This window comes from Microtus oregoni, unplaced genomic scaffold (genome assembly GCF_018167655.1).
Source record: "Microtus oregoni isolate MIOR12 unplaced genomic scaffold, Mior012 000072F_ref0000427, whole genome shotgun sequence".
Taxonomy (NCBI): Eukaryota; Metazoa; Chordata; class Mammalia; order Rodentia; family Cricetidae; genus Microtus; species Microtus oregoni.
This window is the reverse complement of record NW_024543979.1, coordinates 5664678-5689519: the sequence shown is the minus strand read 5'-3', so window position 1 is coordinate 5689519 and position 24842 is coordinate 5664678. Positions and strand designations below refer to the sequence as shown.

Genomic DNA, 24842 nt, shown 5'->3' with positions numbered 1-24842 from the left:
GGACTTGAGTCTGGGCATGTCTTCCCTCACAGGTGTAGCTGTCACTCCCTGGGGACATGCTCTCTTCAGTTTCGCCAAGTATTGAGTTCTCACCATCACTTTTATAAGCACATTGAGCAAAAGTAAAAACAGAGTGAACTCTACCAACTCCATGCCCTTTAGGTTATGAGGAATTGTTAGATTCCTTTTGCAAGTTAATTTTAAAGGCTGTCTGGATGATCCAAAAGGGACAACTTGGGACACATGTACTTGTGCAGCAGAGAAAACTTTCTGTTTTTGTTTGTTTGTATGAATACTTTGTTTTCTAAGTAAGGTTAAGACTAGAGACTAGACACTCATCAAAACTAACTTTTACAAAAGCTGTTTTAGTTACATTAACACGCTTTTATGGTCATGTTAAAAATAATAAACAAGACTTGTAAATCTTAATTTGAAAGGTTTTTCTCATATTGTGATTACCCATTTCCCTTGGGCAATGATTTCTGCAATCTTTCACATGAGTGGAATGTGTTCCACCTCTTTGACTTTCTGAACTGTGCTCTCAGTAATATCACAGAAAGGGGCCTCCCAGGTCCTTTCCAACTTGTTTTCTGTTTTGTTTTTGGGTCTCTTAGCTGTATTAGCTTCCCAAGGAAAAAACCATAGGCTGGAAATTTTAGGAGAGGCTACTGAGTGAAAATTTTGTAACCAAAGAGAAAGCAAAGTGGAGGAGAAATGACACAATTGTCGAGAAACTGATTTTAGTTTCCCTTGTGGGAGTTCTGTGGGGTCCCCAAAATAGGAGAAATATAACTTTCATGTCTCTCCATCTGAGGAGGTGGTAAATTCCTACTTGTGTATATTTTAGATTTTGTTTGTTTTTCAGTTTATTTATTTTCTGTTATTTGTGGCATTGCATCAGGATTCCTTTGAAGAGTTTCCGTTCACATCTCCCATGTTTTTTTTTTTTTTTTTTTTTTTTTTTTTTGGTTTTTTCGAGACAGGGTTTCTCTGTAGCTTTGGAGCCTGTCCTGGAACTCCCTTTGTAGACCAGGCTGGCCTCGAACTCACAGAGATCCAGAAATTCGCCTGCCTCTGCCTCCCGAGTGCTGGGATTAAAGGCGTGCGCCACCACCGCCCGGCGAAATTCCCATGTGGTTTTTAATTATATCCATACCCCTTTCTCTCTTTGGGCAAATGACACATCATTAACTCATACCTGACTGGCACACACCAGAATAGACTCCAGCTAAGTTTGGTTTCTACAGCTGTGATAAAGACACTGTGAGCAAAAGTATGGGAAAAGGAGGTTTATTTGGCTTTCCCATCATGATCATGGTCTATAATTAAGAGAAGTCAATATGGACACACAAGGGAGGAACCTGGAAGCAGGAGCTGAAGCACAGTCATGGACAATGCTGGTTATTGACTTAGTTCTCATGGCTTCTACAGCCTGCTTTCTTCACAACCCAGGATGACCTTTCCAGTTTAGTGCTGCCCACAGAGGGCTGGGAACTCCAACATCAATCATTAATAAATGGACATAACCTACCCAGACTTGTGTACAGGTGAATATGAAAGGATTGTTTTTCAACAGAGGTTGATTTTGTTTTGTTTTGTTGTTTTGTTTTGCTTGAAACAAAGTTCCTCTCTGCAGCCTTGGCTGTCCTGTAGACCAGACTGACCATGGGCATGTGCCAGCAACTCCTGAAGAGGTTTCATCTCCACTATAACCAAGACTTTATGTCAAGTAGAGAAAAAAATGACCAGCACAACTCCCATGCAATTATAACTTCTATATTGCATCACAGACAACCTGAATCCACATGGACTTATTGTAAGATATAGCCTGGTCAGTGTTTACTCTCTTGATGCTACATGGTCTCTCTGATCAAGAATACAAAGAATTTACCAGAGGAGTCTCATTTACCTCCATCCTGACTGACCTACAAAGACTGATGTGGGAGTTCCAACCTCTGTGTGCTGTGATTACCATTAATGAATAAAGAAACTGCTTTGGACTTATAGCAAGGCAGAACTTAGGTAGGCAGGGAAAGATAGGCAGAATGCTGGGAGGAAGAAAGGCTGAGTCAGAGAAACGCTATGGAGCAACTGCCAGAAATAGACATGCTGAAACTTTGCTAGTAGGCCATAATCTCATGGCGATACACAGATTAATAGAAATGGGTTAAATTAAGATGTAAGACTTATCCAACAAGAAGCTAGAGCTAATGGGACAAGCAGTGTTTTAATCATTATAGCTTCTGTGTGGTTATTTGGTTCTGGGCAGCCGGGACCAACAAGCATCCTCCTTGCAACAAAAGACAATGGCCAAAACCCTGCGTGTCCTCTCTGACCATCCATAACCTCTTTGCTGTAGGCTTTCAAGCTTTGTTGAAAACACAGGAGAGCTCTACCAGCCTTGTAACTATAACTCTGTGCAACATTTAGATACAGTTCAGACAAAGGAACACAAACAATTTGAAATCTTGGTTCTGCTTTTCAAAGAGTTAAGTCTAATGTCGTTAGCAAAAACTCAATTAACTATCTTGATCACATGTATTTTTATTTTATATCTGTGATAATTGAGATTGGTTGTGTAAAGCTTTAGAAGCCAATAATTTAGCTGTGCTCATGAGTTGGCCAATACCGCCATGACAATTCTTTTTCATATAGATGAATACAACTGGTGTATTCTTCGTTGACTTACACATTGCCATATCATGCATATCATCTCTAAGTTTTATCTTTTACATTTCTTAAATAGCTTACTTGGCCCCTTAAAACTTGTTTTAACTTTCTAGTTTTTCTTTCCATTCTGAAAACATCCTTCCATATTAAGATTCATACATCTATCTTTCTTTATTAAAAATCTATCTTTACCTCCCCCTTCTTCATTTTTTTTTGTTTTTTTTTTTTATTTTGAGAGAGGGTTTTTCTTTGTAGCCCTGGCTGCTCTGGAATTCACTACTCTGTAGACCAAGCTGGCCTTGAACTTACAACTTACAGAGATCTGCCTGCCTTCATCTCCTTCTGTTTTTTGAGTGCTGGGATTAAGGGCATGCTCCACCATGCTCAGTCTTACCTTTATATTCTTATAACCTATTTTTTATTAAATCTTACTTTTTAAAACTTCCGTGGGATATGGGTGTTTGACATTTGAGAATGTACAGAAAATCAACTATTTCATTATTATAAAGGTACAGAAGAAAAGTAAAGGGAAATCTTTTATAGCAATAACAATAACATGCAGTTTAGAGTTTATTTTTGTGTTGCTGTGGAAATTCACTGGTGAGGTTAATTATCCCAGTAAGAAGCCTGTCAGTTCCAGGAAAAGAGTGGCATTATTTTTTCACATTTGAAACATGTTATAGGCCATAAAGATGTTGCTAGAATTGGAGTTTTCTGTTTTATTGGTGCTCACATTTTGGCATGGTTTCATCATATTGGAAAAAATATGGGAAGCTGTATTCATGAAATGAAAGTTTTATGGTTAATCATTTATTTTAATAATTGAGAGTTTATATTTTCTCATGCCAATGAAAGGAATAGGTGATAGAAACCACTGTATTGTTTTCTATAGCTTTTTATTGACAACAAAACCGCTAAAGGGCTCTGTAGGCTGTCTATAATTTGTGATTATAATACACAAATTTCTAAGTGTGTATTATAATTAGGGGCTTCATTTTAAATATTGGCATGCAGTGGACTCCACAGGCTAACTGGGATTCCACAAATTAACTTTGTTTAGTAACCATTTAAAAATGGCAAGTCCTAAGCCATGATTTTAAAGGTTTATTTTGAAGATAGTCATGTAACTAAACAGATTTTCTTTCAGATTTTAAGTTTATAATGGAAAAAATATTATGCCTATCCTTCATATTTAAAGTTATGGTAATACCAAAGTGCTATCAGGGTAAATGGAAAGCTTGATTATGGGTGGACAAGTGACTCAGTTTCAAACTTGTGGAGGCCTGCTTGCTACAGGGAGGTGGCAGTGGCTTCTCTACTAATGTGCTGGAGCAAGGTATGGGCAGGGCAAGAAAATGTTCTGCAGGAGATTCCATGCGAGGAGCTGCACATCCTCTAGGGTATACTTAGGCATGGAAGGTCACAAATTTGTTTCAATGGTGCCTTAGTTCTAATTTTTAAGTAAAGATTGTATTTGTTGTGAATGCATATGAAATTTAGGAGCTAAGAACTCCTTATAGTGATAGTAGACATAAAACCCAAAGTGGAAAGATTGTCATCAGGGAGAGATATAGTTTGGGGCAGCCAACCCCAAGCAAAGGACAGTCTATATCAGAGAAGTAGGGAGTCTTCCAGGAGACAGATGAACATCATAATATCACGTGTACTCCTTTTGAAATTTCTAACCATATATTCTCTGGGATAAATTTACTCTGTTTCGCACTCTTATGTTTCCCATTAAATATATTATCACATGACAGAAGGGAAATTTATATGGACACATTCAGTCATATTTAACCCTCCAACCAATGCACTGGAGGTGCTGTAGAACTGCTCTGAAGGTGACCTGGCTTCCCTTCTACACTCTGGATTATAAGGATCAGAACCAACAATGGACAGAGGTTTTGGAAATGGTCACAGGCCTTGCTGTTTCCACTGAGCTTTAGGGTCTTTGCTCTAGAATGGTAGCAGAGCCAATCTCCTACAAATCGATGGGTCCACTAGTACCTTGACTGTCTCTGCCACATTCCCTGAGAGTCTGGCACCCTAGCAATCACAGAGGTGAAAACTTCATCAGTATACCCCAACATGAGAATCCAAATAATCAAAGAGGTTTTTAAGTCTAAGAATCAGAATGCTAAGGCTCCCTTAACAGAAACTAATCTACAGCCTTAGCAGAGAACTCTGAGACTGATATGATGGGGAAGAACTTTCCATCAATTTCCCCTTGTCTACTCTATGGGGTGACTTACATCTTGATTGAGTGCTATAAGTAAGGGAAGTGAACTACAAATGCTGAAATATGGGCAAGTGGATTCCAGGAGACATGGGTTGCAGCTGCAAGAATGCTCAAGGACAGTCACCATCTCACCTGACTGTTTTCTGCTTTTCTTTTTCATGCAGCAAAAGAAATACATAGGGAACTGATGGAGGAAGGTCATTGGCTAATAAAGGAACTACCTTGGCCCATTTTATTGGTTAGAAGATAGGTGGGAGGAGTAAACAGAACAGAACGCTGGGAGGAAGAGGAAGTGAGCTCAGACTCCACAGCTCTCCTCTCGGGAGCAGACGCCAGAGAGAGACGCCATGCCCCGCTCCCAGGCAGACACACGCGATGAAGCTCCGACCTAGAATCTTCCCGGTAAGACCGGTGCCCACAGATTATTAGAGATGGGTTGATCGGTATATCAGAATTAGCCAGTAAGGGCTAAAGCTAAAGGGCCAAGCAGTGTTTAAATGAATACAGTTTGTGTGTTGTTATTTCGGGGCATAAGCTAGCCGACCAGGCAGCCAGGGTGCTGGGAATGCAGCCCTGCTGCTCATATTACTACATATTGGCGCCCAACATGGACAACTGAATCCACAGAAAGCCTGAAAAAGCTCAGGAAAGAGTAAAGCATGTTTCTTGATAGTGACAATTTCTCGGATCTACTCTGCTTGCTAGAGGCAAGCAAGCACCTCATTTAATAGAGGCTTCCTGACTCAGCTTTAGCTGCAAAACCCTGCAGCTCATTAAAAGGTCCTGCCACGAAACACTTAAATGGTGTTGACGAAAAGCTGAACGCATGCTTTTCGGTTTTCAGCCGTAGCAGGAAAAAAGCTGCGCCATTTAAAAATGCCAGCTTTCTGGGCTGTCCTGCCAGGGCAAACTCTGACTATTTGAGGCAGGAGGGCCGGCTACTGAGAGAGGACTTGAGTGTTGTCTGTTGTAGCTCACTTGCTGACAGGGACCTTGAAACACCATAGAGTTGTGGCTATAAACATGGCTGCAGCCTGTATATCCACCATGAGGCTGGAAAGCTAAGGAATGGACTGGATCTAGCTGGCAAAGCCACGGCTTTAGTCCTACTGAGATTGCTAGGTAAATTAAAGGCTCTTGTGGTCAGAAAAAGAGAGATATACAGTAAAAAGAGATTCAAAGACAAAGAAAATTTCTAAATGGTTTACTGTGTGTTAAAAATATATGCAAGCTAAAAGTTGAAGTTCTTAAAGTAAAAAAAAAAGGAAGAGAGTTGTTGTGTGTGGTAGTACACACCTTTAATCCCAACACTTGGAAGGCAGAGGGAGATTGACCTCTGTGACTTCAAGGTGTGGTAGCACACGCCTTTAATCCCAGTGCCTCGAAGGCAGAGACTAACAGATCTCTGTGAGTTCAAGGTGTAGTAGCATACAACTTTAATCCCAATGCCCGCGAGGCAGAGACAGGCGGATCTCTGAGAGTTCAAAAACAGCCTGGTCTACAGAGTTATTCCAGGTCAAAGATATACACTCAAAAAGCAAACAGTTAAAAGTAAAAATAAACGAAATAGAGGTTAAAACAAAGCTGCACAAAGATGGAAAATACACAGAGACTTTTGGTACTGTTTGCTATTATGCTCTCTTTAAATTATTTAAATGCTGAGGAAGGAGCAACAGATGCTAAAAGATATTTATTTATAAATGCTGCTGAACTAATCCAACATAGATATTTTGATGCCTTGACTTTGAAATTTGGATCTAAGGACATGATGCTTTGGAAAGGAGTTTCTTATTTTGTTTTCACAGAGGATGAAACTCTGTTTATTTCTTCTATTCCGATTTGGTATGATGGACCATGCCCTCCTGAAGGGTTGGTGTGAACACCTTCAGAAAATTGCTTCACTCAACTGCTAACTGAGATGAAACTAGCACACAGGTTATACCATGAAAGACCTAATTTAACAACACCCCGATTCAGCAGGAAGCAGTTTGGAGAGAAATAACTGTGCCCATATTCCCAAAAAATGTTTATAAATGTTCTTTTACATTTGAAGGGGGATATGATATAGGTATGAATAATTTGCATTAGTATAGATTTTGCTTTATTGATAGAGATTTACAGTCAATTTTGTTATATGTATATGTACTTCGGATATTGATTAAGGTATTGTGATTGTGTAGTTCATTATTAAAATGTAATGTATAATTAGGAAATATAGGTTGTTGATGGATAATCATAAATAATAGTCAAGTTTGTAGTCATGTTAGTTAATATTTTCTAGATGTGCTTAGATATATTTTAGATAGGCATTATTCATATTTTTCAAAGATTATAGAATATGGCATTTTAAATGTTTTAATAACTTAGGACTTTTCATGACAATGAGTCACTCTGCTCCTGGCAGCACCAATCTACTTCAAGAGGAAGATGGGCATCGAAGAGGATCCTTATGGAGTTTGATAGCCATTGGGCAAGAAACTGTTCTTGCCTGGACTATTGCATAAACTGGACACAGAGAACCCACAGAGAGAGGAATACTGAACTTGCCTAAGGTGAGATGATCTTTCGGGGTTCCTGATTCATGAAAGAGTCTGCGAGACATTCTGCAGGACACAACAGATAGTGACTGAACTGACTTTGAATTTTCCTGATTTATGGAAATGTCTGCTGGATACCATGGGCCTGAAGGCTGAAGATGGATGCCCCAACGGTACAGAGGAACTTTGGGTGACTGTCCAGGTAGCGAGATGTCTCTGTCATTTCTAGAGTTTTAAAAGTTGCTTTTTTCTTGTTTGCTTAGGTAGTATTGTATCTTTCTGGAGTCTTTGATGGAGTTAAGAATAGTTAGTTATAGTTATAGTTTTCCTCAGTTATGATAAAGATTATTGTAACTTTTACTTGATAACTGTTTTGTTATATGTAATTTTGCTATGTTAAAGTTAAAGCCTTTTTTTTTGTTTAAACAGAAAAAGGGGAAATGATGGAGGAAGGTCATTGGCTAATAAAGGAACTGCCTTGGCCCATTTTATTAGTTAGAAGATAGGTGGGAGGAGTAAACAGAACAGAACGCTGGGAGGAAGAGGAAGTGAGCTCAGACTCCACAGCTCTCCTCTCGGGAGCAGACGCCAGAGAGAGACGCCATGCCCCGCTCCCAGGCAGACACACGCGATGAAGCTCCGACCTAGAATCTTCCCGGTAAGACCGGTGCCCACAGATTATTAGAGATGGGTTGATCGGTATATCAGAATTAGCCAGTAAGGGCTAAAGCTAAAGGGCCAAGCAGTGTTTAAATGAATACAGTTTGTGTGTTGTTATTTCAGGGCATAAGCTAGCCGACCAGACAGCCAGGGTGCTGGGAACGCAGCCCCGCCACTCATATTACTACAGGGAACATTGTGCAGACAAATACAGTGGTCATCTGTGACCAACCAATCATTTTTTCATTGTATCTAAGGCCTGCTCTATGAGATGCTAATCCTATCTGATGCTGTGTCTAGTGGGGTCATAGGTCCCAGGGGAGAATCTACTGGATATGATATTAGACTGGCTTCTAATGAGTTGTTGTGACACCCTCAGATTAGTACATCTCAGACCTTCATCAGAGAAACTTTCCTTTGCAGGAAACAGTGGTTAACACAGACCCACCATAGCTCAACATATATAGAATAAAGACTACAATATACAGAGAATCCAGCCCTGAATGGGACATCTGGATATCACACCCTCCTCCCACGGATCAAGGATCATGATGAAGAGAGACTAGAGAAATTGTAAGAGCCAGAGGTAGTGGAGAACTACAACAAGATAGTGTTTTCCTGTCACAACAAGAAAGGGACACATGAGTGCAGAGCAGTTGTGACAGCATGGCCATCACCTGTACAAGATGAAGCAGACAAAATCCCTGCACAGAGCAGGAGAGATAGACATGAACTCCTTCCCCTACCTGAGGAGCTATTGGCAGTGATGACTGCTGGGAGGGGGAGAGTCAGTTTTCTTTAAGGATGTGGCCCCTGAGAGCCCACCCATGCTCCAGTAGATGAAGCTCCATACAGGCACCTATGGGCACAGCAAAGTAGATCCAGTGCTTTACAAAACACTTTGCAAAACAAAGAATGAGACAGGGAGGGGAGAACAGCGAGAGCGACAGGAAATGTAGCAGTTACTTCTCTGTTGCTGAGACACAATACCATGATCAAGGCCACTTGTAGAAGAATGAGTTACTTTGGCCTTGGGTTTCCAGAGTGATAAGATGCCACCTTGGCAGTGAGTCATGGCAGCAGGCATCCAGTAGTGCACAAGGACTTGGGATAGGAAGCTGAACACTTATATCTTCACGTGACAATGCAAAGAAGAGAGGGAAGAGGAAGGGGACAACACTATAAACATCCACAGCCCCTCCCCTGCCCAGGGACAGTCTTTCCCATCAGGTCTCTACCTCCTAATGTTTTCAGTACTTCTCCAACAACACCATAATCTATGAAGCAAGTGTTCAAGTCCCTAAGCATTAGGGGACATTTCTCATTCAGAATTCCACAGGAAGGGATTTGGGAGAGAGAAAATGACATGGACTTCATTTAAACACTTCATGTGCATTTAAGAATTTCTCAAACAAAAATTAATTAATAACATATTTGTTGAAGGTTTACATTAGAGAATGGTCATGCATATATAATCATATAAATAAGAATAAAAACAAATCTTTGCATTTTCTCAGTGACAGGCATTTGCCATTACTAATCTACAGTATGCTCTTGTACTAGCAGAAAGAACATGAACATTAACTCACTACATCAATCCTTCTATTTACTTGATATGCTTTTTGGGAAAATGTGGAATCTGGTTCCATTAATTGGTTGATTCATGTAGGCGGGGGCCACTTTTTCATTCCCGGCTGCCCAGACCATGAAATAAACACACAGAAACTATATTTTTTGCAATAATGTTAGTCCAATAGCTAAGCATATTTCTAGCTTACTCTTATATCTTAAGTTAACCCATTTCTATTAATCTGTGTGCCACCACTTGGCCATGTCTTGCCCGCAAGGTTCTTGGACATCTGTTAACAGTGGCGGCTACATGGCTTCTCCCTGACTCCACCTTCTTTTTCCCAGGATTCAGTTTAGTTTTTGCACCTAGCTCTACTCTGCCCTATCACGGGCTAAAGCAGCTTCTATATTCAATAACCAATAAAAGCAACACATATACGGAAGGACTTCCTACATCAGAGTCATTTACATTAAGTGTGTCATTCATGGGCATGAAAGACTAAGACTGAGTAATTAATTACAGACAAATGAGCAGAAGTGTGCTAATTCAGGAGAATGGTTAGTATTTAGTAGTCAGGAATTTTTTGCTATTCCTAACCCTTTTAAGAACAAATGAACTCTGAGATAGACTCTGTTGTTCCCTTGCAACACTACAACTCCCAACATCCCTCTGGACGGCAAGCGCGGGACACATTTCCCAGAAGCCTTTGCATCCTCTGTTAAAAGCAAGGACAAGCCACAAGTTCGCCCCTTCTTAACCCTTCCCTTTGTCCCTTCCCTTCACTTTTCCTAGTGTGTTTTCCCTTCCCATTAAAAAGTGTACCTACCACGTGGTACCGCCGCGTGTCTGTGTCTTTTCCCTGCGTAATCGTCTTTACCCCATAGGACAAACGGGAATTAAGAACAACATTTTGGTGCCGCCTCATCAACTCGGAGACCTCTCCGTCCGATGCCCGAGGCTTTGCCTCTGGGCTTCACCGACAATGTCCAAAGAACCTACAGCCTTCGCTCACCACCACCTGTTTCCAGGGCCATTTCAACAGCTTCATCCTGATCCGTGAGTTACCCTGAGTTGGCTTCCTTCCCCCTGGGGCGTTCAAAGACTGTCCGGCCGGCTTTCTTTGCACACCTCGGGCTAAGGCTAGGTTGCTAACCCACTTCCCCGAGTTTTTTTTTGCCCTCGGCCGAAACGCTCAGTCCGCACACCCGGAGTTCGGTGCTCCGGGCTTTTTTTCTCCTTCTTTCTTCCTTTTTTTTCTAACTTTTTTCCTGTCCACTTTCGGGCCACTTTTTGTGGCACCTCCGGGCCCTGTGCCCTAAAGAGCTTAATCGCCTCCTCCCAGCCGGGACTTTCTCTCCCGTACGGTTGCTGGGCTCGGGGCAGTTAAGAGTTAGCACGCCCCAAGAACGCCCGGGACGCCAGCGCTCTTGGCTTGCCGTGTTCGCGGTAATTGTCTCCTCCCAGCCAGGGCCGGGGCTTTTCCTCCCCCCCCCGTACGGTAGCTGGGTTCGGGCCAGTTACCTTTTGCGGACAGACTTCATTTCAGTCGTGGGCTCTGTAACCAACCCCCACATCTGGAAGGCTGGTGCAATGCCATCCTTCCGGGGACCCTCTGCTCCCGCCGCTGCTATGGATCCCGCGGACAAACCTCAACCCCCCTGCCTCCACACCCCCCCCACCGCGCCTGGGGGGGCCACTCACTCTCGCTCCGCCCAGTTGAGCGACAGCGACAGCTCACCCAATACCGTTCCTTCTCCAGGCCAGCCTCGCCCCACTTCTCCCGCAACAGGTCGTGTGTGTCTTCCGTTTCTTCCCTGTCTCCTCTCCGCCACAGGCCACACAGGCAGCTTGGAGCGTCTCCTCCCTGTCCTACGCCTCCCCCTCGATCTTCCAAGGCCCCTCTAAGCTCCCGCTGTCACTAACCACCACTCTCCCTTTGTTACACCTAAGGATATCAGGCTCCTAAAAGCTACAGCAGCCTCCTGTCAGATCTGCCAAAAGTCAGATCCCAGGACTAAATATCGTAGCTTCCCTTTCCCTACCCACCAAGCAAGGGGCTCCCTTCCGGGAACTGATTGGCAGCTGGATTTTACTCATATGCCCACAGTCAGGAGGATTAAATATCTCCTGGTTCTGGTGGATACAATGTCTGGGTGGGTTGAAGCCTTCCCCACCTCTAACAAGAGGGCCCAGACAGTCTCTGATATTCTCCTCCGAGAGATTATTCCTCGGTTTGGACTCCCAACTTCTCTCCAGTCAGATAACGGTCCAGAGTTTACTTCTCAGATTTCTCAAAATTTGTCTAAAGCGCTCGGGATCCCCTGGAATTTTCATATACCGTACCATCCTCAGTCGTCAGGTAAGGTAGAACGAACTAACGGCTCTTTAAAGGAAGCCCTCATTAAGATGTCACAAGAACTCCACCTCGACTGGGTAAGGCTCCTGCCTTTAGCTCTTTTCCGACTCCGAGCCCTTCCAAGGGGCCCCCTCCTCATCTCACCCTTTGAACTCATGTATGGGCGGCCGGTCTTAACCCCCGGCTTCTCATCGGAGACTTCCCCCCTTCCTGACCACCTGCTCACTCCCCTCCTGTTCCACTTACGCTCACTACTATGGGACTTCACAGATCACTCACTACCTCGACCATGTGCTAACACATGTCCGCCGCCAGTTAAAATAGGGGATGAGGTATTACTCTCACCCCCAGGCCAGCGCCCTTCACCCCTTTCCCCTAAATGGCAGGGCCCTTTCAAAGTAATTCTTTTAACTCCCACAGCTGCCAAGCTTAAAGGAATTCCTCATTGGATTCACCTGTCACATCTTAAACCGTTTATCTCCACAGCTCAAGATAATCCTTCATACACGGTGACTCAAACGGGACCCTGTACTCTTAAGTTCCAAAGGACGCCGGATTCAGCCCCCCTACTACAGTCTAAGGACAACAATGGTCCCGATCCGTCACTGTGTTAACACACCCTCCCTTCTTTAAATTCATAAATAACCGTCTAGCTGTCGTTACAGGTACCCCCAACAAATGCGAAGACAAGTGGTAAGCAGATTCTCCTCTACAAAGCTCTTACGTAACAGGTCAGCCGCTGACTGCAGCAGCGGCTCCCTAAAATGTTAAGAGATGTATGGTTAGAATCTATTTCTCTTAAGACAGTTTCCTTAAGCTCCGGGATGCCAGCCCAACGGATCAAACACAAAGGAATAAGTATCACAAAGGAATAAGTATCACTTAATTTTTTTATCATTTCTTAACCCCAGACATCCTAAGACCCTCTCCCCCCCCCTCTTCACCCCAGCTCTCCAAAAATCCCCCCCCTCTTTTAATTTTTTCTTTTACTAATGCAACTTTTGCCTTCCAGCATCTTAATGATGACCCAGCTACTCAGGAAAAGCCACACAGATTTCTTCAATCAGCCGCCTCAGACGACAGCCAGGACTTCAAACATCAGCGACCGACTACACCAGCCAGCAACTCTGGACATCATTGACCAACTACACCAGCCAGCAACCCTGAACATGGACATCAGTGACCAACTGCACCAGCGACCGCAAACGCCAGTGGGACATTGCCAAGATAATCGGACATTCCCTGGACCCCTCAACGCCCAAAGTCAGCAGGAAGCAGCCATGAGAGACTGGACTACGCCCCCATTCCCTACCCTTTAAGGTCCCCCAATTTTTTTTAATCAAACCAAAAGGGTGAAATGTTGTTCCCTTGCAACACTACAACTCCCAACATCCCTCTGGACGGCAAGCGCGGGACACATTTCCCAGAAGCCTTTGCATCCTCTGTTAAAAGCAAGGACAAGCCACAAGTTCGCCCCTTCTTAACCCTTCCCTTTGTCCCTTCCCTTCACTTTTCCTAGTGTGTTTTCCCTTCCCATTAAAAAGTGTACCTACCACGTGGTACCGCCGCGTGTCTGTGTCTTTTCCCTGCGTAATCGTCTTTACCCCATAGGACAAACGGGAATTAAGAACAACAGACTCCTCATATTGAACAATTACATTGACCATGACTTTGACTTTCCCACTAGAGACTACTGAATAAACCAAATCACATCTGTTGTGGTTAAAACAGCAGGCAAGTCTCTCACACTGATAAAATGAAGTCAGCCATCTGTCTTGTGAGCAAATCAGCCAATCACACCACTTTCTTAAAAGTTCTAATTTACTATGGTTTTGTAATATGATCCCAAGCAATGTCTGTTAAGAGCTCACTAGAAAGGGCATGCCAACCACGTCATAGGACTGACATCACAGCAGCAGCCACACATGTGAAAGCAAAGGTGGCTCCTTCTCTCCTATGGACCATAATAAGCTTTATCATAGGACTTTGCCCCAAGACCTGATGTGTCAAGCATGTACATGTGCAAGGAGAAACACAGAAATTTTACCTATTAAAAAAAACAATTCACACTCACCATTGTGATGAGAAAATAGATGGTTATGATTTGTGTTGGTACAGCTGCTGCAATCTCCCCTGCTCCTAATAACTGTGGCAGGGAACTGGCACAAAAAGCCAACATCATGACAGTAAATATCATAGTGAAGAAACCCTTCACATCTGTTATTACTCCTTAAAAGGAAGAAGATGGGGGTCAGTGCAGCTACTGAAGTCCAGATTATTGTACAGTTTTTAAATAGTACTTCAATCTCCAAGGGGACTATCATTAGTTTTATAATCACTCTATTACTCTGAATCTCCAATTTAATTGTCTCTTTCCATGCATCTACATAAAAATTTATTTTTTATTTATGTGTTTCTTTATGTGTGTCTGTGGGGATGTATGACATATGTGTGCAGTTGCCTTTGGCGAGCAGAAGAGAGGAGCAGAACTCATAGAGTTGTGGTTACAGAGAGTGAAAGCTCCCTGATGATGAGGGAAAGACATGGCCAAGTGGTGGCACACAGATTAATAGAAATGGGTTAATTTAAGCACCAAATTTGGCAACTATGGGGAGCAGCAAGTGCTCTTAACCAATGAGCCTAACATATGGCTTTATTTTTACACTTGCCACAAAATATGTTTTCATACAAAAGCCTTTCGCCTCTATACACAGCTATGAGCAATTTATAAGATCCTGGCATGTAGAGCTATAAGCAATACAACTGGCAAAAATTGAACTGAACATGAGGTAGGTCACATGGAAATAGGGAACCTAATTAAGCAACGCTTCCTTTAGATTGGCAGGTAGGCAAGCCTGTGGGGACATTTTCTTGATGAATGATTTATGTGGGAGGTCTTTGACAACTGTGGATAATGCCATCCTTGGGCTAGTGTTCCTGGGTTTTATAAAAACCAGGCTTAGAAAGCCATTAGAAGCAAGTCAGTAAGCAGAATTCCCCCAGCCTCTGTTTCACATCATGTCTCCATGTTCCTGCCCTGAGTTCCTGCCCTGACTTCCCTTTTTGAAGGGCATTGAACTGTAAGATAAAATAAACCCTTTGTTCCCCGAGCTGGTTCTGGTCACGGTGTTTGTCACAGTGCTAGAAACCTAACTAAGGCAGGGTTAAACAACCTAGCAGTGGTTTTAATATCTAGAGGACAGGAGGGTGCCCTCAATTTTAATTTTACTTAGGAAATCACCATGTAACTACTCTGGAGAAAGACAATGGGTCCCACAAGCTGATTTGTAATCTTTATGGAGCTTATGCGATGAGCCACAAATAGTTGTGTGCTTTATAATAGACACAAGAACACTAGTTAGAGTCTGGGGGAGCTGAGTTTCAAGTCTAATTGTTTTCAAAGATATTGTTTATTATCATGGTGTGTATAATACATGTGTTGGTATGGCTGTGCATGTGCATGTGGTGTGTATGTGTAATGGTGTGCATGTGTCATGGTGTGCATGTCCCATGGTATGTATGTGCCGTGGTGTGTATGTGGAGTTGAAGAACATCTTTCTGGAGTGATTTTCTCTTCTACTGTGGCTTCTGAGGGTCAAATTCAGGTTGTCTGGCTTGCAGGACAAGAACATTTTCCATAACCATCCCATGGCCTAAGTGACTGGTTCGGAATGATCAGAATTCTATAAAACAAAGTCTAATCTTTCCAGTATTATCTTTAAAAGTTTGAGAATATGTGTGAGAGAGAGTGTGTGTGTTGGGTATGTGTGTGCATGTCTCTGTGTGTACTTGTATGAGTGTGTGCATGTCTGTATGCATATATATATATATATATGTGTGTGTGTGTGTGTGTGTGTGTGTGTTTATGTGTCTATGTATGTGTGCCTGTGTATATGTGTGTGTGATTGTACATGAGTGTGCATGTGTGTTAGTATATGTGTGAAAATTATGAAGATTCTAAACAGTCTAAGATGAAACTAACCATGTGCACAGATGATTATTTTCACATATTTTAAATAATATTTATATAATATAATTTCAACAAACACCAAATGTACTTTCATCTCTCTTTAAGATGATAAAGGAAGACATTGTATACATTTAAATATTTTACTCATATGTGCATATGTAAGAGATATAATCCACTTTTCTATATTTTATTTACATACGTAGACACTTATACAGAAACATAGAGAAAAATGTAGAGCTGGGCTACAGAGAAGGCTCGCTGATTAAAAGCATGCACTATTATTGCAGAGGCCCTGTATTCCATTTCTAGCACTTACACGGTGGCTCATATTCTTGGTGTTATAAGTGATCTTATGTCCTCTTCTGGCCTCCCTAGGTACTGCATCCACTTAGTGTACACACATACACACACGTGCACACACACACCACTCATAAACATACAAATTAAACAAAAAATTAATCTTTTATCATACATATGGATAAATACTAATAATTGATCTCAATCTGTTGACACTGTCTCAAATGTATAAGTTATTGTTAATTATTATAGATAGAATCTCAGTAAAATCAGAACTTCATAAACAGCTTTGCAGTTCTTTTGAGAGCAAGTCTTGAAACTTTTCTCTCACTGAACTCCTGTTTGATGGAACACAGTGGAGATGTGTTTTTATACTTCTGCTCTTCTACTGAAGGCTTGCCAGGTTGATGGCTGAAAGCAGCATCTTTATTTATTAACTCATAAAAGCGACACATATACAGAAGGACCGCCTACACCATTGCCTCAGTTGCACAAATCAAACATGCTCCCCCAAGAGTAAAGACACATTCTCTTGCTTTGTTACTTACCTGTTATGCTGAATACTATAACAGTAAATATAATAGTTGGCAATAACCTCCTGAGTACCAGCTCACCCAGCAATTTCCCAAAGAAATATGATGACACTCTGTAGTATCCACTGGTATGTTCATGTCTATAGCAACAAAGATCATGTTATTCATCCTTAGATTAATCCAGAATGCACAGGGGAGATGCTGGCTACACTAACCTCTGCTATCACAAGGAGCCTAACAAGACAGGGTTCCCTATACTCCATGCTGACTTCCACACATGTCCCCATCTTAGGGACCAGCATCTCTAAGCCATCATCCTTATGACATTCTCACTATGATTCTCCCCACCAGAGAACTCTCCCCTCTTTTGTCCACTCCCGAGCACACAACAGCCCCTCCAGGCAAACAGCCCAGTGTGCCCACTCTCCTCAGAGTCTCTGCCCTCTGAAGCTGGCTCCCCGAGGAGCAGCTCATTCGTACCTCACCTCAGACAGTGGTCATGGAGACTTCTCTCCTTCCAGTTCTTATGAAGAAGGTGACACTATCACTCTGAGGACACAGTGTAGCTTCAGGACACTACATCATTCTCTTCTGTTACCCTCACTTTAGGACAGATGTACCGTTCAATAATCTCTCTTTACAACCTTGAATCTTTACCAGATGTCAAACCTAACCCTTTCTTTTACTGGTTCTTCCAAATACCAAGTTCTTCCTCTCCCAGTGCCTCAAGCATATCTCTGATTTTTTTTTTGTGTGTGTGTGTTTTGGTACAGGATCACCAGTGCAGGTTGGCCCTAAATTCCATATGTAGCCAAGAATGGCCATCCTCTTGCCTCTATCCAGGCCCCAAGTGCTGGGATTACAGACATACAGCCATGCTCAGGGTTTCGTGACTCTAACATAATGTTTCATGAACACAAAGACAGCACTCTATCAACTGAGCAAGGCTCTCAGCTCCTCTCTGATGGCTCCTCTCCTTGGCATGTACTTGGAGGCAAATCTTGGCCATCTTTGGGAGCAGTGAATCCTGGGCATAACCCACTAGGAAAATCTTCCATCTTTGAAGAGCACAGGAGATAAAGAGCTCTTTTAAATTCATTCACTGTCTGGCTTTTCCCAGCCCTCCATCAAGAGGATGACACTAATTCTTGAGCAGCTGTATTTCTCCAGCTCCAATGCACTTAAGCTCTATGAAACCCCTGACATCCTTATTTGGTGGGTTCTTGAATTTCCTGTGATTTTCAGCCCCCTACTACTGTGTTGTCTCTAGAACTGAGATCTAGTGACCACACCATAAATTGGAACTTTCACTGGGCAGTAGACACCTTTGCTCCTGATTTCCCATACATTTTTATTAATATTAGTAATCACTTTGCATACTTCAAAACACCTGGGGATGCAACAATGATGAATATAAACTTTATAGTTTGTTTAATTTTCAGTTAAACAAATAAGAAAAAAGGAAAATCACTGGTATTTCTTGAGATAACATCCTAGGCCCATATATGAATGTAATCAACTTAATCACCATCACCTGATTTCTGCTCCTAGCTCAGGGGTTACTCACAGGAAGCGATCCCTGTCAATCATGAAGAGCTCCCTGGAAGACAAGCTTGTGATACATTCAAAGCCTGTGACCAAGAGGAGGACAACGGTTCTGCAGGGAGAGAATGGAGGCAAAAGCAAACAAAATTCAACATTAGAATTTTTTTCCTATAGAGCTTGTTCAATAGATTAGATAACATGGAATAGTGGAGAGACGGTTCATCAGTAAAGAGTGCTTGTTGCTCTTGCTAAGGACACAGCACTCACATCGTGGATCACAAGCCTCTGCTATTCTAGTTCTAATCGATATGATGCCCTCTTCTGACCTCCATAGGTCTCAAGGCACACGCATCATACATACAAACATGATCCATGCAGACAAACACTCATATACGTAAAAATAAAACAAGTATTTAAAAAAGAAAGAAAGGAAATATAGAACTGTTCTGATTATAGAGGTCAGGAAGCATGAGTCCCATGACTTATTTTCCTCGTTGTCTCCACTACAGTATCTATTAGTCTAATTTTGTCCTTTAAAATCCAACAATTTGATAATGACCCTTAATATAATCATGCTAGAGTACATAATTTAGGAGTTAGTTAGTTTTAGGCTAAACCATGAGGAAGGAGCATCATAATGTCATCTGTGTCCTCATCATGGGCTGAAACAACATTGTAATGTCTGTGACATGAGGCCTGAGAGAGGGCGACCAGACAGGAAGAGCCTGGGAGAGAACCCTCACCGCAGACTCTCATTCTGCAGTGTGAAGACACATTTGCTTTTACGTACACTTGGCTTATATTTAGTCGTGGCAGCCTAACCCATCACTTCAATTTAACAAACTTGGTAAACATCATTCGTAATGTATAAAGAGAGAAACATAAAGCTAAATATGTGTTGATTTACAGAAGAATATGAATTAAAACATGAAACAGTGGGGAAATCCACACTCAGGAGCTTACTACAGAATTGACTGTAGAACATCTCTAATGCTCTAGTGATGATCCCTAAAACAGGCCAACCAACTTCCTGCATGGTTTCCAAAGAGCTCAAAAAATGACTTCATTCATGCTTATTTATGAAGAAATAATTGTGTTCATGTGGTAGGGGATAGTAAGCAGGAGGAAGAGGAATAATAGGCCCTCTGCAGTTACCTGTTTTCTGAACACACATGTCAGGTTCCTTTAGGACAAACAGTTTGACTGGGTCCTAACATAACAGTTTTTTTTTTTTAACTCACAGTCAGAGCTCGGTGACTCTCTTTATCTAGGTGGTAGTTAGTCATCAATTAGATGAAACAGGACTTTATTGGAGATGATTTTCCTTCTACATTAGCGAAAAATTCCATTTTATAATCCACCAAAGGCTTCATTAAAGCAAAATGTTGGAAATGAAAGACAAGCTAAGAAAAGGTAAGATTCTGAGAAGAGCAGGAAGCAAGCCCTCCAAAGTCCTGGAACTTGGGAGACAGAGGCCTGAGGATGGCTCCATACAGAGGACAGTCTGGGCTACATGACAAGGTCTAGGTCTGTCAGGTCATAACCATGGCCCTGCCCAAAACAGAGGACCTGAGCACCACATGACCAACAATAGAGCAGAGACCTGGGTTCTCTTCCTCTCCTAATGAGCCAGTCTTGCTTTCAAGACTCATTTATTTAACTTTACTAAATGCAGGAATTTCTCTCCTTCTACTCTTTCATTCCCCCACATACCCATTTTCTGTTAGTCAGGGCATTCTCCCTCTCTGTCTCCAATAAATTTTCCTCAAGTTCCATATGTAATTACTTTCCTATGCTTTAATCAACAAAACCAAAAACTTAGAAAAGGAACATTGTGGCCCTGGCTATACTTAATCATATACCATATTTACTTTCTGATCTGATTTTATAGATATCATAATTGACAACCTATAGCTACACACTTAAGGTATAACACCAGTGCGTTACAACATGGGAACAGCTATAATAGCCATCTCACTGCAGACTAAATCTGATTCACACACAAAGAAATACATAGAAGAACTGATTTTTATGTTTATTCTTGACTTAAAAAGTAATTAGTGCTTTCTGTACATTAAAACAGGTGTGTGGGGCTGTGAAGTTGCCCCACTCAGCAATGTGTCTGCCATGAAGCACTCACGACCTAAGTTCAAATGCTCAGAACACATGGAAAAGTCCCCAGCCACAGCACATCTTATCTGTCACCCCAGTGATGAAGGGTCAGAGATGGACACTTGGAGCTCATTTGCCAGCACAGCCAACTCAATGAGCTCCACGTCAGTGAGGGACCTTCCTTGAAAAAGGAAGTGGAGGGTCAACAAAGAAAACCTGGCAAAACCTCTGACCTCCATGTGCAGACACTTGCACACTCAACAACATAGACATGTGTACACACTTACCTAAACATGAGTACACCCCACAAAACCTGAACATATAACACATAACACTACAAAAAGGCGTACACACACACAACACACATATACACACAAACACTATGTTAACAGAACTTGTATGGTCAAGCCTCTCTACCCATTTGGAGGTAACTTGAGGCCAGAGGTATCAAGCAAGGAGTCAAGCAAGCAGGCAGTGGTGTGCAACACATAAATTACAGGGAGAATTCTTAAAATTGTGATCCTGATGAGAAACTATGTTGGGAACATGCTATAGTCATTAGAGAGTTTTACCAGGAAAGCATATTGTTAAATCCACATTATATATAGCTCAGACTACAAAAGAGACATCCATATGACAAGTCTGCAAAAACCGAGTCTCATCTGTTTACTACATACTCATGCAAATAAGCCCAACATGTTCAAGAAGATTGACAACAAAAGAATAACATATTTATGCAGAAAATATTTATGCAGCAAGGTGATGATAAATAGACTAAAACGGCAACACACAGAATAGAAAAGATGATTGCGGATTATGTATTATAGCATGAATAATAAAAACCTGAGACAGTTACTGGAGTTCAAGTTGAAGATCAGAAAAGCAAAGGAGGCGACCACTGGAGAGTTCTCACCTCTATTATGCTCAGACCCACACAGGATGATTCACAGAACCTCAGACTGAGACCGAGACCCTGAGCTCCGGTCTCTTCCCACCTTATATTCCTTTCTAGTGCTAGGATTAAAGGCGTGCACCACTGCTACCTGGCCTCTGTGGCTAACTAGTGTGACTGCTGGGATTAAAGGTGTGTGCCACCACTGCCTGGGTTTTATAGCTGTGTATTGTGGCTAGTTTTGCACTCTGATCTTTGGTCAAGCTTTATTTATTAAAATATAAATACAATTCCACTATAATGTAACTTGTGGTGGAGTCACAGCTCAGAAACAAAAAGCACTATAACTCATCAGCAGAGAAAACTCAAGGGCCAGTGAGATGGTTCAGCAGCTGTGAAGACTGCACCGAGCTTGATGACCTTGAGTACAGTCCCCGAAACCCAACTGCTGGAAGGATCCGCTCTTGCCAGTTGTCCTCTGACCTCCACATGCATGAGGATGTGGATGTACTGGAGCCCTGTGTGGTGCTGGTGAGGATATGAATAGTGCAGTGGGGTTGGAGACAGGACAGCAGCTCCGCAAACAGTTAACCCAACAGCTATGCTTGGGCCACTTTAGCTTTCTACCGCAATGAGCAAGAGTCCAGGGCTCACACAGATGCACTTGCACGCTCAGCAACGCAGCATCTACACACAGTGGGCTGTTATTTTGCCTTACAGCGTCCAAGGAATCCCCCCACATGCCACACTTTGATGGGCCTGAGGACATTAAACTAAAGGAAACCAACTGCTCCCCCCAAAACAAACAAACAAACAAACAAGCAAAAAAGAAAAAAAATCAAAACAGCATCAAAACACAGATATTTGTGTGACTCCAATTCAGGGTTCCCATGTTAGTCATGATCAATGACAGAAAGCAAAATGGCTGATGCCAGGAATCTGGAACAGGTAGTATGGGGAGTCTTCTTTCAGAGTTGGAGGATTACATTTGGGAAGAAGAAAAACACCCTAGATGTAGAGTGTGGTGATAGTCACATAACATGAAGCTCCTCCATACACTAAACTTGTAAAATGTGAATTTTGTGGTGTGTGTAGTTTCCTACTCTCTACACACAAACACATGTGAAAAACTGAGGTCTTCCACTCAGCTTTCAATGTATTAGCACACTCTATTGTATGATCAAATGTTTACTTTTTGTCACAAATTCCAATTCTTTATTTTATTTTATTTGGTTTTTCAAGACAAGAATTTTCTGTGTAGTTTTGGAGCCTGTCCTGGCACTAGCTGTGTAGACCAAGCTGGCCTCGAATTCATAATGGTCTGCTTGCCTCTGCCTCCTGATGCTGGCACTAAAGGTGTGTGCCAGCACCATTCACAAATTTGAATTCTTAATGGATTTATATAAGCTTGAACAAAGTGACAGCATTTTCTCATTTGCTTACCTGTTCTGGACTGCAGTACAGTCATTTTGTAGGGCAAGGAAACTGGTACCCACAATCACGGCTGCTATGATTGCAATAATTGTCTTTCAAAAAAAAATACAGGGAAAACGTTTCCATTAGGATTCAATAGTATTCTACACAACTGTTTATTATTTTAAGATATATGGTTTCCTAATCAAATCTCTCCACTGAGATAAACACTATATTTTGGCCACAGTTCCTGGAAGAATACAAAACACACATTAATAGACTTCTTGTATGTTAATATAAAAATGAATGTCTCTGCCATCTGTGACTCAAACAATGCAGACCCTGGAAGCTAAGACTTCTCCCAGTGCTCCACCAGGAATTGCCAGTGAAGGACTCAGTAAAGTCTGGATGACACAGGGTGGGAGAGAATGCAGGCTCCTGGGGAGGTTAGGGAACAAACCCAGGTAAGTGACAGAAAGTGTCCACCTAAACTGAGATCTCAACTCTAGTGCCAGAAAACAGAAAGTTTTCTACTTCAAGTGGTTCAAAAGGACTCAGGATTTCTTTACTCTTATAGTTAGAAACAAGTACAACCCAGGCCAGGGGACAGCTCAGTTATAGAACTCTCACAACAGACACTAGACGCTGATCCCCTCTAGTGCAAACCAAAAAAGAAAATTAAAAATGACTCACAACACAGTTCCTAGCAATGGGATTTTGTGTGCTAAGAAGGAGTGAGCTGGTCCTTACCTGTGTCACCTCTGAGAAGTCTGTGCTGTGTGGGAACCAGCACTATTGCTGTCACCACAGTGATCATACAGCGTCCTCTGGGTCACCCCAGTTTCCTATTGCCCATCACCTCTGTCACTGCTGCTCCACGACCCTAAGCCAGAGCAGCCTGAGCTCAAGTCTTATCTAAACTGCCAACTCCTCCAGACCCTCATCTACCCCCATCTACCCAATCGGTGCTGACAGTCACAAAGAACCTGCACTGCTTCAGTTCTGGTTGAAATGACTTTAAAGGGTCCTTCAATTAGCAGAGGAGTAAGGCTATACGATGCTGTAACTTATTTGACACTTTCCTACTACTCTTGTAAATTTTTAAAAATAGAACACAATAATCTAAGTTAAAAATCTTATAACTTAATAATTTAAATCAAAAACCAAAATTCCAGCACCCAGAAACGTGACTCAGGAATTAAGAGCACTTGCTGCTCTTGCAGGGGACCTGGGATTCAGTTCTCAGGACACAAATAGCCCCTAACAACCGTATGAAAGTCCAGTTCCAGAGGATCTGATACCTTCATAAGCATGCACAAGATGCACAGAGATACATGCAGGCAAAAAGCTCATATACAAATAAATAAAATTTCAGTAAGTTAGTCTTCAATATCTAGCATTGCTAACACACACACACACACACAGACACACACTTACCTCATGATACTCTTAACAATGAGTAACCCAATTTGGTGAAAATAACTCATTTGTTTCTAATCATATTGAATCTTCTTTTCCCGAAGACATCGGACACAAAAATGCCCTCCTCTTTTACAGAAATGCCCGAGAATAAAGAAGAAAGTATTTGGAGCAACTGGCAGTGTAACTCAAATGCTCAGAATGTCCACATGCATGCAGAAAAGGAAGCAACATTTAAGTAAGAAAAGGGCAGTACACATGGTAAGAAGTACTTCGTGTTTTATTACAGCCAACAACACACGACCTTTCAGTAGTCAACAGAAACTCAATGCCTAAGAATAAAAGAACAATGCACCAACAGCAGAACTGACTTTAAGTTCTGGTTGGACAGGGGCAGGGATATGGGTCCATGGTAGAGTGATTACCCACTAATGGCTAAGGCCCCAGGATCAAACACTAACACAGCAGAATCATCATCTAAAATATAACCAAATAAAAAAATAACATAATAAATGATGGCCCAATGTACTGGAAGAACCACATTTCTGTGGGACATTGGGGTTAAAATAACAAAATTGTAAGTCATGATGATCCTTGTTACAGAGCCAGTTTAAAGAAAAGTAGAACTT

At 42.0% G+C, this 24842-nt stretch overlaps 1 protein-coding gene across 3 annotated transcripts in view; it reads right to left on the bottom strand.

Annotated features, from left to right (window-relative positions):
• The window catches only part of LOC121440968 (ATP-binding cassette sub-family G member 3-like), a 51924-nt gene that overhangs the window by 3866 nt on the left and 23216 nt on the right, over positions 1-24842 (bottom strand). For all 3 annotated transcript variants that reach the window (XM_041642064.1, XM_041642063.1, XM_041642065.1), the window contains exons 10-13: positions 22825-22907; positions 18400-18489; positions 16848-16972; positions 14107-14261 (exon numbers count right to left, since the gene is read on the bottom strand). In XM_041642064.1, the coding sequence (XP_041497998.1) occupies positions 14107-14261; positions 16848-16972; positions 18400-18489; positions 22825-22907 (453 nt within the window). The remainder of the gene's footprint in view (positions 1-14106; positions 14262-16847; positions 16973-18399; positions 18490-22824; positions 22908-24842) is intronic.